At 39.3% G+C, this 15,385-nt stretch overlaps 1 protein-coding gene across 4 annotated transcripts in view; it reads right to left on the bottom strand.

Annotated features, from left to right (window-relative positions):
• Positions 1-15,385, bottom strand: part of scaper (S-phase cyclin A-associated protein in the ER) — a 321,703-nt gene that overhangs the window by 153,416 nt on the left and 152,902 nt on the right. For all 4 annotated transcript variants that reach the window (XM_072552951.1, XM_072552952.1, XM_072552954.1 and 1 more), the window contains 2 exons: positions 14,810-14,875; positions 5,300-5,426 (listed from right to left, as the gene is read on the bottom strand). In XM_072552951.1, the coding sequence (XP_072409052.1) occupies positions 5,300-5,426; positions 14,810-14,875 (193 nt within the window). The remainder of the gene's footprint in view (positions 1-5,299; positions 5,427-14,809; positions 14,876-15,385) is intronic.

Here is a 15,385-nt window from a genome sequence, read left to right as displayed (position 1 = left end):
TTTTCTAAAGTAGTCTTTTTTTAATGCTCAGCTCAAATGCCCATTCTCACTCACTGAACCCATACATCGAGTATCAGGTGGAACGATAGAAAGGCAATAGTTTCCACCCCCCAGTCCGAAACAGTGAGGCCAATTGTAACACCCCAATTTCTGTTGCACTGAGGTATTCAAATTGTTTAATCATGATCAAGACTATAATTAAGTTACTTTAATCAATGCAATCAACCTTACATTTGCAAGACATTTTGGCAATCTTCACGAAAGAAACAGCAATTGACATCACTAGTTTGACACAATAGAATAGCATTTAGCAAAGTTCACCACACGTATGGATATCTTTTTTCAATGGCAAATAAAGAGTAAGTGCTAAATGGGCAGAAGAACAAAAATGTAAAGGACTTGGATGTGACAAAAACATGGTTGAAAAGGAAGTCTCTCACAAGGTTTTTAAAGGCAGGGAGGGAGGTGGAGGCAATGAGCAAAAGTTCCAGAAGGCACTTGCAGACAACTAAAGGACAGCCATTGCTAGTTGAATGGAGGACAAATAATAAATAAACCAGTTTTTGAAGAGCAGGGAGATGCAGCTGTAAGGCGTCACAGAAAGAGATTGTGAGGCAAATAAATTGTAGGATTTGAGGTGATCTGGAGGTCAGATAACAAGTGAAATAGGTGCTAAGCATTAGGGTGACAGGGATGAGAAGGCAGCTGCAGGCTTTAGTACAGGCTGTCGTACTGAAGATGTCTTATGGAGATGGGGATGCAATTCACTGATGGAAAATCCCAAGATCTGACCATTCCTGAATAAAATTTGATCTTTTCATTAGTAATTCTGTTGATTGACTATTCATTTTTGAGACCATTTACATCCTTGCTTTGCACGAACTTGTAGTCTGTGCTCCCTCAGGCCAATATCCTGAAACCTGTGAGTCATTAGTAAATGTACATCTGTGCATCATGCCCTCATGCAATTTGACATACTTGATGGATATCAGCTTCTCAAAGACTCCTCCCCCTCCATGTCCAGATATTTTTCACCCTCCCCAGGGAAATTCAATTAAGAGTGTCTGTTCCCACCCATCAGTCAATGATTGACACGATCAGGATTCTATCCACAACTCATTGTCATGTGAGATGTGTCTGGGTCTGCAAGTTAGCAAGGGAATTGCAGCTTGCTGGTTTGTAGATGCTAATTTTTCTTATTCATAAAACAGAAACTGAACCGACCCTTTCTGCCTATATGGATTAAAACTTAGAGGCTACTGAAAGCATTGCCAATGGCAGGTTAGTTTAGGGTCAAAATATATCCAATTATACAATACTAATATCACATTTATTAAAACTGTTTCAGCTTACATCAAAGCAAGCTGTGCAATTTAGTTTGAACATGAAGGTATCTGAATTGTGAAATCAAAGTAAAAGATGTCATTGTCCCAGAGGATCATAGTCAGTTCTCATTAAAGTTAGCCAACTGGTGATGAGTTTAATCTGAGAGTTACCACACCTCACATAAAGGGCAAGGTTGAGAAAGCAGAGTTTTCATGGTGACATTAGTACTGGAAGTGAACCTGTGCTTTTATACCTCACTTGCAACACAAACAAGTCTTCCAGCCAACCGAGCTATCTGAGGTATAAAGTGATCCTCAAAATGGATGATCTAGCAGCTCCTTTAACTAAACACTGAGAAGAGCAAAACTTGTTTCTTTGAGTCCAGTGACAAATATGACTAGGGGAGGCAACAGTTTAGTGGTATTATTGCAGTTCTGAGGAACCAGGTTCAATTCCTGCCATGATAGAGTGAGATTTGAATTCAATTTAAAGAAATTGGAATTAAGACTAATGATGATCATGAATCTATTGTCAATTGCCGTTAAAAATCCATCTGATTCACTAATGTCCTTCAGGAAAGGAATCTGCCATCTGGCCTACATGTGACTGAAGACCCACAGCAATGTGGTTGACTCTTAACCCCCCCTCTGGGCAATAAATGCGCAAGCCAGCAATGCCCTCATCCCTATGAATGAATAAAACAAACTCCTTTGCCACAAACTTCCCATCTATACACTTGGGATGCTCTTTAATCTTAAGCTCAGACTCAAACCTTATCAATCAATTATTTATTTCTGCCCTTGTAACATTTCTTGCCTCTGCCATTTCATTTATTGAAACCTCTTTCACTGCTGTTGTCATTTCTGCACTCGGTTAGAATTAGGTTAATACAGTTATTGCACTGCCCTCCTTACTAACCTCTAATTCCTGACTATACACAAACTTCAGCTGTCCATTTTGGAGGCATCCATGTCCTCTCATACATTATGCAATGCCTAATAATCAAACACTTCACCTTTATTAACCTGCAATGACTCCATTTCACCTGAAGTATTACATTCAAACCTCTCACCCTTACATTCCTCCAAGCGAAGTATAATTTGTTCCAGCCTTACATATTCTCCAGGATCCTTTGATCCCATTCTGACCTTTTGTACACACCCTTGTTCTTTGTTTCTCAATGAAGCAGAGCATTCAGTTTCTTAATCCCACTCCCTTCTTTAAAACTTCTACCTCTACAATTCTCATTCCTCTTCCAAAAATGCAAAAAAAAGTACTATTCAAGCAGGCTTTTAGTTATCCCTCTAGCTTTCTTACTGTTTCAACATCTGTTATCTCAAATGGAATGTTTTTACCATGTTGTTGTTGCTTTGTCTTCACACAAGCTGCCATATATTATCACATAACCAGAAATATTTGAAACAGTTTTAACCACTTGCCATTTTATCTTCTCCTTTATTCTTGTGCAGCACGTGCCAGGATTTTGTTGCGTTTAGCAACATGTGCGTCCTCAAAACTGAGCTTAATTCTGCCTTCATTTGAAATTCTTGCACTTTCAGCAGATTCCTGGATATTAATCAGGGGCACAGTTTACCCGATTTTCTTCAACTGATTGTCGGCAAGACTCAAACTTAAATTTCACTTTAAATATTAATGGGGCAGATATTAGAACATCAGCAGCTTTTAAACATGTGCAGCCAGGTTAAAGAATATCACTCTTCCTTGTCAAGATCTGGCAGTGTAACATCTATTTGGCTTTTGGCAGATAATAGCCTCAAATTAGTACCTACAATAGAACAATATCCTCAGCGTAATCTGAACAAACGGCCACCTGCAACATTATTGGTTTGTTAGGATATTATTGATGGGTATACATATTTAAAAAAAGATGGATTGCCAAGTTGCCCTACTGCCGAAAGTTGCTTCTGCATGTATGCTGTGCTTTGGAGTATTTCTTGCCGGAGATTAAGAAAGAAACTCAAAATCAAAAGATATTATAAAAATCTCACTCCTCTATCTCTCAAAACACATAGAAGCTGCTAATTCTATTTACACAGAGGGAGAGTCAGGAGACACAATTAAAAAGCTACATTGAGTTTTCACTAAAATTTGACTCATCATACTATTAACAAAAAACATACATTCAGCCAATAACAAACACAACGAGGAGATTTCCTAGAATTATTTGCAAGCTTATCAGATGCATTTTGGAATTCACCTTGAGGCACCTGATTTGTTCGCACTTGTTGAGTATTATGTCATACATATAAATATCACCAGCAGCACAAATCTATCTTCACATTATCAATCATTTCTGAAGAAAATCTTAGTTAAAGCCCACTGGATGTTTCAACATCCCCAGCCCACACAAAATAAAATAACAAAGAATACACGGATTCTGTACTTATCCTATAACAGTTATGATTTTCACAACATGACGAAGAGTGGAATCATTAACAACAACTAATATTTTGTCAAGTCATAATTTCAATTAGAATGGTGCTTGAGGTCCACAATTTGAAATGTTGTTACATGCTATACTGTGAATCTGAACATGTGACTTCCCAGCGAGCAAGCTCCTTATTTCAAACATGTTACTTTAGGCAACTACTAGACTCACTTTAACCCTTGTGCGTAAAATGAAATTAAAAAGAGGTGGTTTATTTTGTACAATCAGTAATTATCAAATACTTTTCGATCACTCCAATAGCCATTCAAACAAAAAACGATATTACAGTTATAGAGATGTGACCCTTCAGTCCAACTCATCCATGTCAACCAGATACCCCGACCCAATCTAGTCCCACCTGCCAGCACCTGGCCCATATCCCTCCAAACCCTTCCTATTCATATACCCATCCAGATGCCTTTTAAATGCTGTAATTGTACCAGCCTCCATCACTTCCTCTGGCAGCCCATTCCATACATGCAGCACACTCTGCGTGAAAAGGTTGCCCCTCAGGTCTCTTTTACATCTTTCCCCTCTCACCCTAAGCCAATGCTCTCTAGTTTTGGAGTCCCCCAGCCCAGGGAAAAGACTTTGTCTGTTTACCGTATCCATGCCTCTCACAATTTTATAAACCTCCGTAAGGTCACCCCTCAGCCTCCGACACTCCAGGGTAAACAGCCCTAGCCTATTCAAACCTCTCCCTATAACTCAAATCCTCCAACCTTGGCAACATCCTTGTAAATCTTTTCATAACTCGTTCAAGTTATAAAAAGAACTACAACCATTACATGTCCAAATTGTTTTAGAAATCGCTTAAAAGGTCTATATATGAAAAGGAAAGACAATCATTTCACTTTATTTTGACCTGGAGCTGGAAATTTGTAAGTACCTGTCAATTTTGAAAAGTGCAAGTATCTATTTGCAACAATGAGATCCTGCAATTTTAAATGGAACAGTCATGTTAATTACAGATCCGTGCTTGCAGCATATTGTATGCATTGCAGTCACACACTTGCTTCTATTAAATAAGCCATTGTATTATTACCACAAGCAATTCTGCCTAACAAAAAGAAATTGAAGATGGCAATTTTGCTCCTTTATTAAGAGAAAGGGAGACATTGAATTTCTGCCTTTAAAGTCTAATTATATTCTGGTGAAGTTCAGTTCCTTAGCTTCTGCCTTCCAGCCAAAGCAGAAAAAAAAGAGATGAGGACCGAGATGATGAAGGGCAGGGGGGAGAACAATGATGACAACAAGAACAATAGGAACACCTGGCATTTATTTCAAAATCTTTAAATAAAAATGTACCAAAGTGCTTTACTCAGTATTTTTCTGAAACAGGACTTGGTACTGCTCAGAAATCACAGAATCCCCTTCAGCTTCATTCAAAGTTTCAATATCCCCGTGGACAAAAAGATCAAAATTGGTGAATATTCTTTCAGCCTCAATAATTGTAATTGTATGGAGTTGACTCCAAACTTTGTATTTGATAAATCACCAAAGAAATTTAATGAACTGCAGTACCTGTTTCTCCAGAATGCGACTGATTTCTCCCAGAGTCCTGTCAAGCGAAGATACCTTGTTATTTGCCCAAGGTCCGCTATCCTGTCCTTGCAGCTGTTTCAGGAGATCTTTCACTAATCTCTGAAGTCTACATTCAAAGATAAAATGTCAACTAAATTACTTCCACTGTTAGTTATTGACAGGAAATATTAAAATGGACATAAATAAAGAGATATATACCCATTTACTTTGATTTGCTATTATGACTAGGGCGCAAAACCATTAACCATCCTGAGCTGCCCTAAGAAATTATTGTGGGTCATTCTAGCAAAAATTCTTTCTCGGACAGTTGAGTGGTGTGCTAGGCACTTCAGAGAGAGAGTTCAAAGTAAATCATGAAACATGGGTTAAAATTACATTTAGGACCAATCAGGTGAGGAAGACAGAATTACTTGATGGAAAGACTGCAGTGGAGCAGTTGGGTTTCAGATAACAATGCCCTTGCTTCCAAGTTTAAGTTTATTTTCTGAACACTAGTTCACAAATAATCAGATTTATTGAATTCTGTAATGATGAGGTTTAAGTGCAATCCTTGGTTTGCTAATTCTATGTCACTATGACATCAACACACCCAAAAAATCTAAGTTGGTAAAGTATACTCTCCAATTCATATGAACATGGCTGTTTGGGCCCTCAAGCCTGCACTGCTGTTTCAGAACTACTCTTCAGTTCTGAAGGAGAGGCACAATAGCCTCTAAGTGTTAACTGTTTTTCTCTCTCCACAGATGCACCAGACCTGACGAGTTTCTCCAGTATTTTCTGTGTTTACCTCTAGTTCTGGACTCATCCACAAGAGGAAACATTCTTTCCGTGTTACATTGTCAAGACTTTTCAGGATCTTACACACTTCAATCAAGAGGTCCTTCACAGTTTTAAACTCCAATGGAAAGAAGCACAGCTTGTCCAACCTATCTTCATAGGAAAACCTGTTCTTTCCAGGTATCAATCTTTTACACTCACCCAACCTATTCATATCTCTCTTAGACTCCTTTTTTCTTCCCAATATACAAGCCAATCTACTTCCTCATCGATGTAATTGATGTAAATTGTAAAAATAAGTTGAGACCCCTGTAAAACTCCATTCATTATATCTTGCCAGTCAGACAAAGACCCATTTATGCATAATTTCATCTACCATCTTCAATATTCGTTCCTCTCATCAAAAACACACAGTGGCAGGGGTGAAAATCTACAAAGTAGCCTGTCGCATCTCACAATTGCTCCATAGACAGGACCTTCCAAATGTATCTATCACTTTGAAGGACAAGGTTAATAGATGCATCGCAATTCCATAACTTGCAAGTTCTCCTCCAAACCATAAGCCATCATGATCCTTCACAGTTGTTGGGTCGATATCCTGGAATTCCTTGCCTAACAGTACCGTGGAGGTACCTAAGTTTCAAGGACTGCAACAGTTCAAGAAGGCAGCACACCTTCATTTTCTTCAATGTAAACAGAGATGGGCAATATATGCTAGCCCAGCCAAAAGATGCACATATCCTAGGATGAATTTAAAAAAATTCTTGTTTTTCATTTTCAAAGACCTAGCATTAGGTTTTCTCAAAAGCCACTCAGAGTCATCGACTACCTCAAGGTATATTCACATCTAGTAGTTCAATTTCTTGGGTTTACACTCCTGAACCCAGCCACTGACACTATTAGTTTAACTAAGTTAGTACAATCCCCAAGTTTCTCCGAGTTACAATATTTCTCAGGTGCAGAAAGGACAAGCTTCGTGTGGACTTCCTTCACCTCACTCAGAGCTACACTGAACTATTCATGAAATCAGCATTTTCTTCCAAGCCCCGACTGATTAGGGAAGCTTCTCGGGATATTTTTGAGCCCTAACTCCAACTCTTTGTTGCACCTACTGGTTCCCAGACATCTATTAGCCTCCACTGGCCAGAGCCTGCGCCAATGGTACATTTTTGGGATGAACCTCTTCTGTCTGCTTTACTCCATTTAATTTAACAATAGTCCAAAGTTTGCAACCATCTCTGTTCAGTGACGCTTCAATTATTTTGTGAGACGTATTGAAAACCTTTAAACGTTTGATCCTTGGCAGAATTGAATGTAACAACATTGGACCAGCCTGGGACAACACACACAACAAAAAAAAATTGGGTTTTATCATACATTCATACATTACAGTTTGTGGGTCTTTCTGTGTATAAATTGGATCATTGTTTGCCCATATAACAACAGTTGTTCCACTTCTACAAAATTTACAGTGGATGATGTGCTTTCAGCTAGTTTTCAAGTGTGTGCTAAAGCCAGTTGGGCACAGTTTTTACACAGGGAGATTGTTAGTTTCAAAAGATCTCACCACCCAAAGTTCTGAAACAAGGCTTTCACGATCACCACCATTCATAAATGTTGAATTGAAAGGCCCAAGCTGGACAGATAACTGGGCACTTACCAGACAGCCTTGTTGCAAGAAACGTAAGACTTTTGTTTGCATTCCACAAACTTGATCACCTGTCTCCCTTTTAATAGCAGAGAGAACCAGGGGATGAAAAGAAAGCTTAATCACTTCAGAAAATTCAATTTCAATTCTACAAATTGCAGATGGTTCACCTTAAAGTTCTACCGTAGCGCCTTGACATACAAACGACCCCGTTCACGAACAAATTGGTTTACGAATAGGATTGTACGTAAAATTTTGCTTCAACATATGTACGAAATTCAAGGTACGAACAAAGATACGAATGCAAAAAGCCCATGTGTGACCACGTGATTTCATTGTTCTGGTTTGCTACGCGCTTGTTGAACGCAAAAGCTCTCGGGCCCTGCATAACCTCATTCAGTTCGTCTTTGGCACATGCGCTGTAAGCAGCGTTCGTTGCTACGTCCAAGCATTGTTACGCTATCCGAACAATGGGAAAAATTGATTCAGTTTGCAAACCAGGTCCCAGAACGGATTAAGTTCATAAGTCGAGGCGCTACTGTATTTTGTTTAATCAAAATAATGGCAAAATAGTCTATTGGCATTAAGATATCAACATTGGTGTTGTAGTGGATACAATGTGATCAATTAACACGCAAGTTACACAATAATTAAAACTCTCAATTTATAATCTGAGTTGAATTATGATATCACCTGAAAGAGTTACATATTAACTTTTGAGAGAGCATATTTTCGATTGAACCAACGAACAGAAAGATCTCTTTGTACCCTTGTGCAAATGATAATAATTATGATCTTCCCCCTCGGGCTTTCATGTAACTTTTATTTAAATAGACAGCTAACACTATGCCTGCAACAGGAAAAAGAATATCAGATGCACCAGGATTAAAAACAAAGTGGTTCTTTTTTATAGAGTCACAGAGTCTATACAGCATGGAAACAGACCCTTCAGTTCTACTCTACTGTCCTGACCGACATTCCAATCTGCCCTAGTCCCATTTGCAAGCATTTGGCCCTTCTAAACCCTTCTTATTCATGTACCCATCCAGATGCCCACCTCCATAAACTCCTCTGACAACCCATTCCATACAGGCATCACCCTCTATCTGAGTTGCCCCTCAGGTCCCTTTTAAATCTTTCCCCTTTCATCTTGAACCAAGTTAAAAATCACAACATCAGGTTATAGTCCAATAGATATATTTGAAAGCACTAGCTTTCAGAGCACTCCTCCTTCATCATGTAGCTGAAGCTGATGAAAGAGCAGCGCTCCGAAAGCTAGTACTTCCAAATAAACCTATTGGACTATAACCAGGTGTTGTGTGATTTTTAACTTTGCCCACCCCATCCAACAGTGGCTCCTCCACACCTTAAACCTACACCCTCTCGTTTTGGACTCCCCTATCCTGTGAAAAAGACCTAGGCCATTCACTCTATCCACGTCCTTCATGATTTTATAAACCTCTATACAGTCACCCTTCAGCCTTTGACATTCCAGGGATAAAAAGCCACAGCCTACTGAGCCTCTCCCTTCTGAGCTCAAACCTTCCAATCCCAGTAACATCCTTGTGATTTTTATCTGAACCCTTTCGAATTTAACAATATCTTTCCTACAGCAGATAGTTTCTTTCACAGATGTCTCAGGCTATTCTGAGAAAAACAGATTTTTATTCTACAAACTTGCCAAACCAGCATAACATACATTGCTATTGAAATTGCAGGTTTTGATTTAGAATGAACTCAGAATCTACCACTTGCTGAAGAATCAAACCAATGCTAAGATTTAAAGATCAACTATGCTTAAGATGCTGGAAGCAATAGCAAAGACTGAGCACTTAAGTAATCAAAGAGAGTGAGTATGAATTGGTGAAGGGGTGGTAATGTCCCACTAGTTGAATATTTTTGAGGAGGTCACTAACATAATAAGTATGAGATTCTATTGGTGTAGGAGACTACAGATGTAGTCTATGTCGATTTCGAAAGGTGATTTCATAAGGTTTAGATAAACAAAAGCTATCACCAAAGACAAGAAGAGACATAATGGGGTATAATCTTAAAGTTTTGGAAGTAGGGGATAGAGGGTAGGTCAAAGAGCTCAGATAACAAGTATGTCTCAGGTTTTCAACACATAAGCCTAATGATTTCAATAACGGAATAGCATGCTTTAACTGCAGACGTGCCGATGACAGTAATTTGGGATGAATGAGTCATGTGGATTCACAGGTGGAAGTTACAAAAGGACATAGATTCAGCAAGCAGGTAAAATGGAGTTAAATGTATGGAGGTGAAAGACACACATTTCGGATCTGAGAAACACAACTTAGAATATTTTCTCAGTTTTGGGAGACTAGGAGCTGTGAAGAAGCAAAGGAATTTCGGTGTCCATGTACACCAATGACTAAACATTGGTGCAAAATTACAAAAAGTAAGCAGAATGTCAAATGGAATCTTGTCATTTCCTTCAAGGGGTTTGAAATTCGAAAGTCAGGAAGAGTTTTACTTGCATAAAGTTTTGTTCAGGCCCCATGTGAACTTCTACAAACAATTTTGCATAACAACATTCAGGATACATATTTTGGAGATGTACTACATAAATTCACCAGATTCAAACCATGGTTTAGTGGGTTAAATTACGAAGTACAGATTATGATAAATATAGAAATTTGCCTTGTATTCCAATGTGCTGAGAAGGCTGATGAATGTTGTATTTCAAATGATTAATGGATTCAAAAGAGAAAGCATTTTGGAGTCAAATGTAAGGAACAACAATTACTTCACTTCAGAAGTTGTCCGGTGATCACATAAGGGGCCATATGAAAAGCTGGTTGAATTAGCCAATGGATCAGTGACCTGTGAATTATTAGGAATCTTGCTGCACCACTGGCTAGCTGGCACACACATTCACATAGCTGGTAGGAATGCTTAGACTTCCATAGCTGAGTGTGCCAGAAAGGAAGCTGTAGTGGAGAATGAGAATGAGAATGTGCTTGAAGCATTTATAAGACTGTGAGACGAAAGAAGACTGATTTATCCATTTGAATTTCAAGCCCCGAGGGTGGCTTGTGATCTCTGATTAACTATCTGCTGCATGTGGTGGCAAACTAAAAGAATGAAAAAAGACATTCAGACCTCCACCACACCCACCTAAAAAAAGTGGTTTATTCGTTTTCTGGTTAACACAGATACAAAAGAATCATTGTAAGCAGAAAAGTATCTGTGCATTTGAAATCACTTTGAATTAATTTTTTTTAAAAGGATTCTGTTCATTGCACTTGGAGCTGAACATATGAACACTTCATAAATCTTTTGAATACGCACTAATGCCAATGGTGCAAATCTTGTGTTCACACGGTGTGCCATAAATGGTAAAACAAGGTCTTACCCTAATGATTCCTGATCTCATGGAAAGCAAGGTAAAGGTAGATATGTCAGTTCAGCATATGGATTAGACTTCTAGTAAAGATACTGAAGGCATACAGTTTCAAATATTTATAAATGCAGCCAGATGCTCTTAATCTGGATTCTTTTTCAATGCAGTTCCAAGTTGGGATGAAATCCTTCCTCATCTGTACTTTCCCCATGATCATGCCGCTCTGAATTACTGCCAATATTGTTTCTTTTGGCATTGACAAAGCCCTGGGAAGATCAAAAATTGATTCATGGCAAAAACTAAAGTACTGATCGTTGACTGATTAGCAAGGTTAGATCTCACTGAATACAGGGAGAACTAGCCACTTGGATACAGAACTGGCTCAAAGTAGAAGACAGAGGGTGATGGTGGAGGGTTATTTTTCAGATTGGAGGCCTGTGACCAGTGGAGTGCCACAAGGATCGGTGCTGGGTCCTCTTTTTTTTGTCACTTACATAAATGATTTGGATGCGAGCATAAGAGGTACAGTTAGTAAGTTTGCAGATGACACCAAAATTGGAGGTGTAGTGGACAGCGAAGAGAGTTACTTCAGATTACAACAGGATCTTGATCAGATGAGCCAATGGGCTGAGAAGTGGCAGATGGAGTTTAATTCAGATAAATGCGAGGTGCTGCATTTTGGGAAAGCAAATCTTAGCAGGACTTATACACTTAATGGTAAGGTCCTAGGGAGGGTTGCTGAACAAGGAGACCTTGGAGTGCAGGTTCATAGTTCTTTGAAAGTGGAGTCGTAGGTAGATAGGATAGTGAAGAAGGCATTTGCAATGCTTTCCTTTATTGGTCAGAATATGGAGTACAAGAGCTGGGAGGTCATGTTGCGGCTGTACAGGACATTGGTTAGGCCACTGTTGGAATATTGCAATTCTGGTCTCCTTCCTATCGGAAAGATGTTGTGAAACTTGAAAGGGCTCAGAAAAGATTTAAAGATGTTGCCAGGGTTGAAGGATTTGAGCTATAGAGAGAGGCTGAACAGGCTGGGGCTGTTTTCCCTGGAGCGTCGGAGGTTGAGGGGTGACCTTCTAGTGGGTTACACAATTATGAGGGACATGGATAGGATAAATAGGCAAAGTCTTTTCCCTGGGGTCAGGGAGTCCAGAACTAGAGGGCATAGGTTTGGGGTGAGAAGGGAAAGATATAAAAGAGACCTACGGGGCAATGTTTTCACACAGAGGGTGGTACGTGTATGGAATGAGCTGCTAGAGGAAATGGTGGAGACTGGGTACAATTGCAATATTTAAAAGGCAGTTGGATGAGTATATGAATGGGAAGGGTTTGGAGGGATAGGGACCAGGTGCTGGCAGGTGTGACTAGGTTGGGTTGGGAAATCTGGTCGGCATGGAGGAGTTGGACTGAAGGGTGTTTCCATCTGTACATCTCTATGACTTCAGAAAGAAAGGAGGAGAACACACCCCCGTCTACATCAATGGAGCTGAGGTTGACAAGTTGGACAGCGTCAAGTTCCTAAGGGTGATGATAACCGACAACCTATCCTGGACTTCCCACGTAGATGTGACGGTCAAGAAGGCACAACAATACCTCTTCTTCCTCAGGTGGCTCAGGACATTTAGCATGTTCATAAGGACCCTCGTCAACTCTTATAGATGCACTACTGAAAGCATACTGTCCAAGTGTATAACAGCCTGATATAGCAACTGCTCTGCCCAGGACTGTAAGGAACTACAGAAGGTTATGTGCACAGCCCATTCCATCACAGAGGCCAACCTCCCATCCATGGACCCCAGTTAATGCCTCGTTGCTGCAGAAAGGCTGCCAACATAATCAAAGATCCATTGTACCCCGTAAATGGTTTCCAATAACCTCTTCCATCAGGCAGGAGATACACAAGCTTGAAATCATCCACCAGCAGGTTCAAAAACAGCTTCTTCCCTGCCATTATTTAACTGATGAATGGACTCTCTAACTTCAAATACTGCTGATCTAGCCTAGCGCACACTCTGTGCGATGTAATCTGTATGCCTCCAAGTTTCTTTCATCTGTATGACATTGCTTACTATGATCTGCCCGTAATGCTCACAAACAAAGTTTTTCACTGCACTTAGATACACGTGACAATAAATCAGAATCAATCAATCCCTACCTGCAAATCCACTTTCAAGGAACTATGCATCTGTACCCCTTGGTCTCTGTTCTGCAATGCTCCGCATGGCCCTACCATTAACTGGTTTGCCATACCAAAATGCAACACCTCACTTTCGGCTAAATTAAACTCCGTCTGCCACTCCTCTCCCCTTTGTCCCATCTGATCAAGATCCCACTGCACACAGAGATAACTGTCTTCAGTGTCCACTACACCACCTATTTTGGTGTTATCTGCAAACTTACTAATCATATCTTCGTTATCCAATTGGAGCTCCATTCACTGGAGCAATCGAATCAATGTTACAAAACATCTGCAGTTGTGCTTGCTGACACTCCTGAACATGCACACTAACAGTGAAATCGGTCAGCAGGCATGCAGTGTATTGATAATATATTTATGATCTTTCTGATGTTAATTAAACCAGCTCACACTACTAGACTTCCAACCAAGTTCCTCTTGAAAAGCATATAGAACTCATTGGCAGGAATTATGTTTTTTTTCAGCAAAGATGCAAGATTAATCATAATTTTTTAAGAGGTCTTTTTTGAGTTAAAGAAAACAGAAGTCAAGATTTCTCTTAAAATCATAATTTTGCATACACTCCTTTTCTCCTCAGCTCAACAAAGACACTTACTCATGCACGTTTTGGCTGCACAGGTACTTCCTCAAATGGCTCCGTGAGGCAACAATGAATATTCCTAATTGACATGGGCCGCCTCTCAGCTGAATGCAATATCATCCTCAGCTAAGGACTGCCAAGCAGTTTTAAAACAGGGATAACTTAATATTAGTCAGAAGCAGGAGGGCCAAACTGATTTAAGTCCCCATCCTTTCCCAGGAAGAAAATGTTAACAACCCAGCAGAAGTCAACTTCATTTTATTTGGGCTTTAGATCAACTTGAGACTCTGGCTTTCTTTGGCTTATATCTACAGTCGGTAACACCATACACTTTTAAGAAATGTTTCTTAGCAATAAGTGCCAATCTAATTAATACTATTGCTTTGTTCTATTTCAGCTGCGTACAGAGCACTTAAGTGTGGGAGAAACAGAAGCACAAGTTATTTTCTATAATCTTCAACACTTTGAAAAATTCTTAGTAATAAGGACATAAGGCAGATATCCATCAACCATATAGCAGATATCAACGTCAACCCTTGACTTTTTTTAATTGTAATTTAATTTGTGATTTTTTATGCTCTCCTTTCCTTTGTTGTTTCAACTCTTTCCAATTATTTCTACAGCCCATTAAATCCACTGCAACATTTCGGATTGTTCAACTTATGATCTTCACCTCTTCATACTTTTGTTTTTAGAACTGTAACAAAGGTACTTACCGATCTTTCTTCTGAGGAAACGTTTTTTTTCTTTGAAGATAGATTGATGATGTATTTCCAGCATTATTTGTTTTTATTACAGCTCCTAACTCCCGAAGGCAGAAAATCTTAGCATTAAACAATGGCTGCTTTTAAATGTACGGTCTGGATATGATGCAATCGCTACTCACAATTGTTAATATCTGTTTATAAAGTACTTACTTAGCTTTGAAGGGAGAATCTGGAATCTGAGCTTTGGCTTCCAGTGAGCTTTCATACTCTTTGCCCCTGTACATAATGAACACAAGACATTCATTAAAACTTTAATTGTTGTTTATTATACTAATCAAAAGTGACCAGGATAAATCAGCATAGTTTTCAAAAATAAAGAGATTGTTTCTTCTGGTCATGTCTCTCCCTTCCTTCAAGGCCTGTTTCTGACTGCACTGTCAGTATAAACACCTACTGGGGCTCCCCCTCACTTGTGAAATGCTCAACGATGCCCTTTCTTCAAAAGCACAAAAAATGCCAGTTGTTTCAGGATTATGTCACTCTTTCTATTACATGGTCAAAATATTCAGATCAATTTCACAACACATACCATTTCATGGTATTTCATAAATGGCCCCTGCAAGACCAACAAAACATCCAGCTACAAACCAACCTTTCTCACTAATCCTATTGACTTTTGATCATTTTAATGCTGTTTATAAATGTACATGCAGCCCAATTATAATTGGTCCATAATTGGCAGATGTTCCTGTTGTGCAAGTGTAGAAGTGTACTGTACCTTTGAGA

Source organism: Chiloscyllium punctatum, chromosome 33 (assembly GCF_047496795.1).
Source record: "Chiloscyllium punctatum isolate Juve2018m chromosome 33, sChiPun1.3, whole genome shotgun sequence".
NCBI classification, from domain to species: Eukaryota; Metazoa; Chordata; class Chondrichthyes; order Orectolobiformes; family Hemiscylliidae; genus Chiloscyllium; species Chiloscyllium punctatum.
This window is presented reverse-complemented; position numbering and strand designations above follow the sequence as displayed.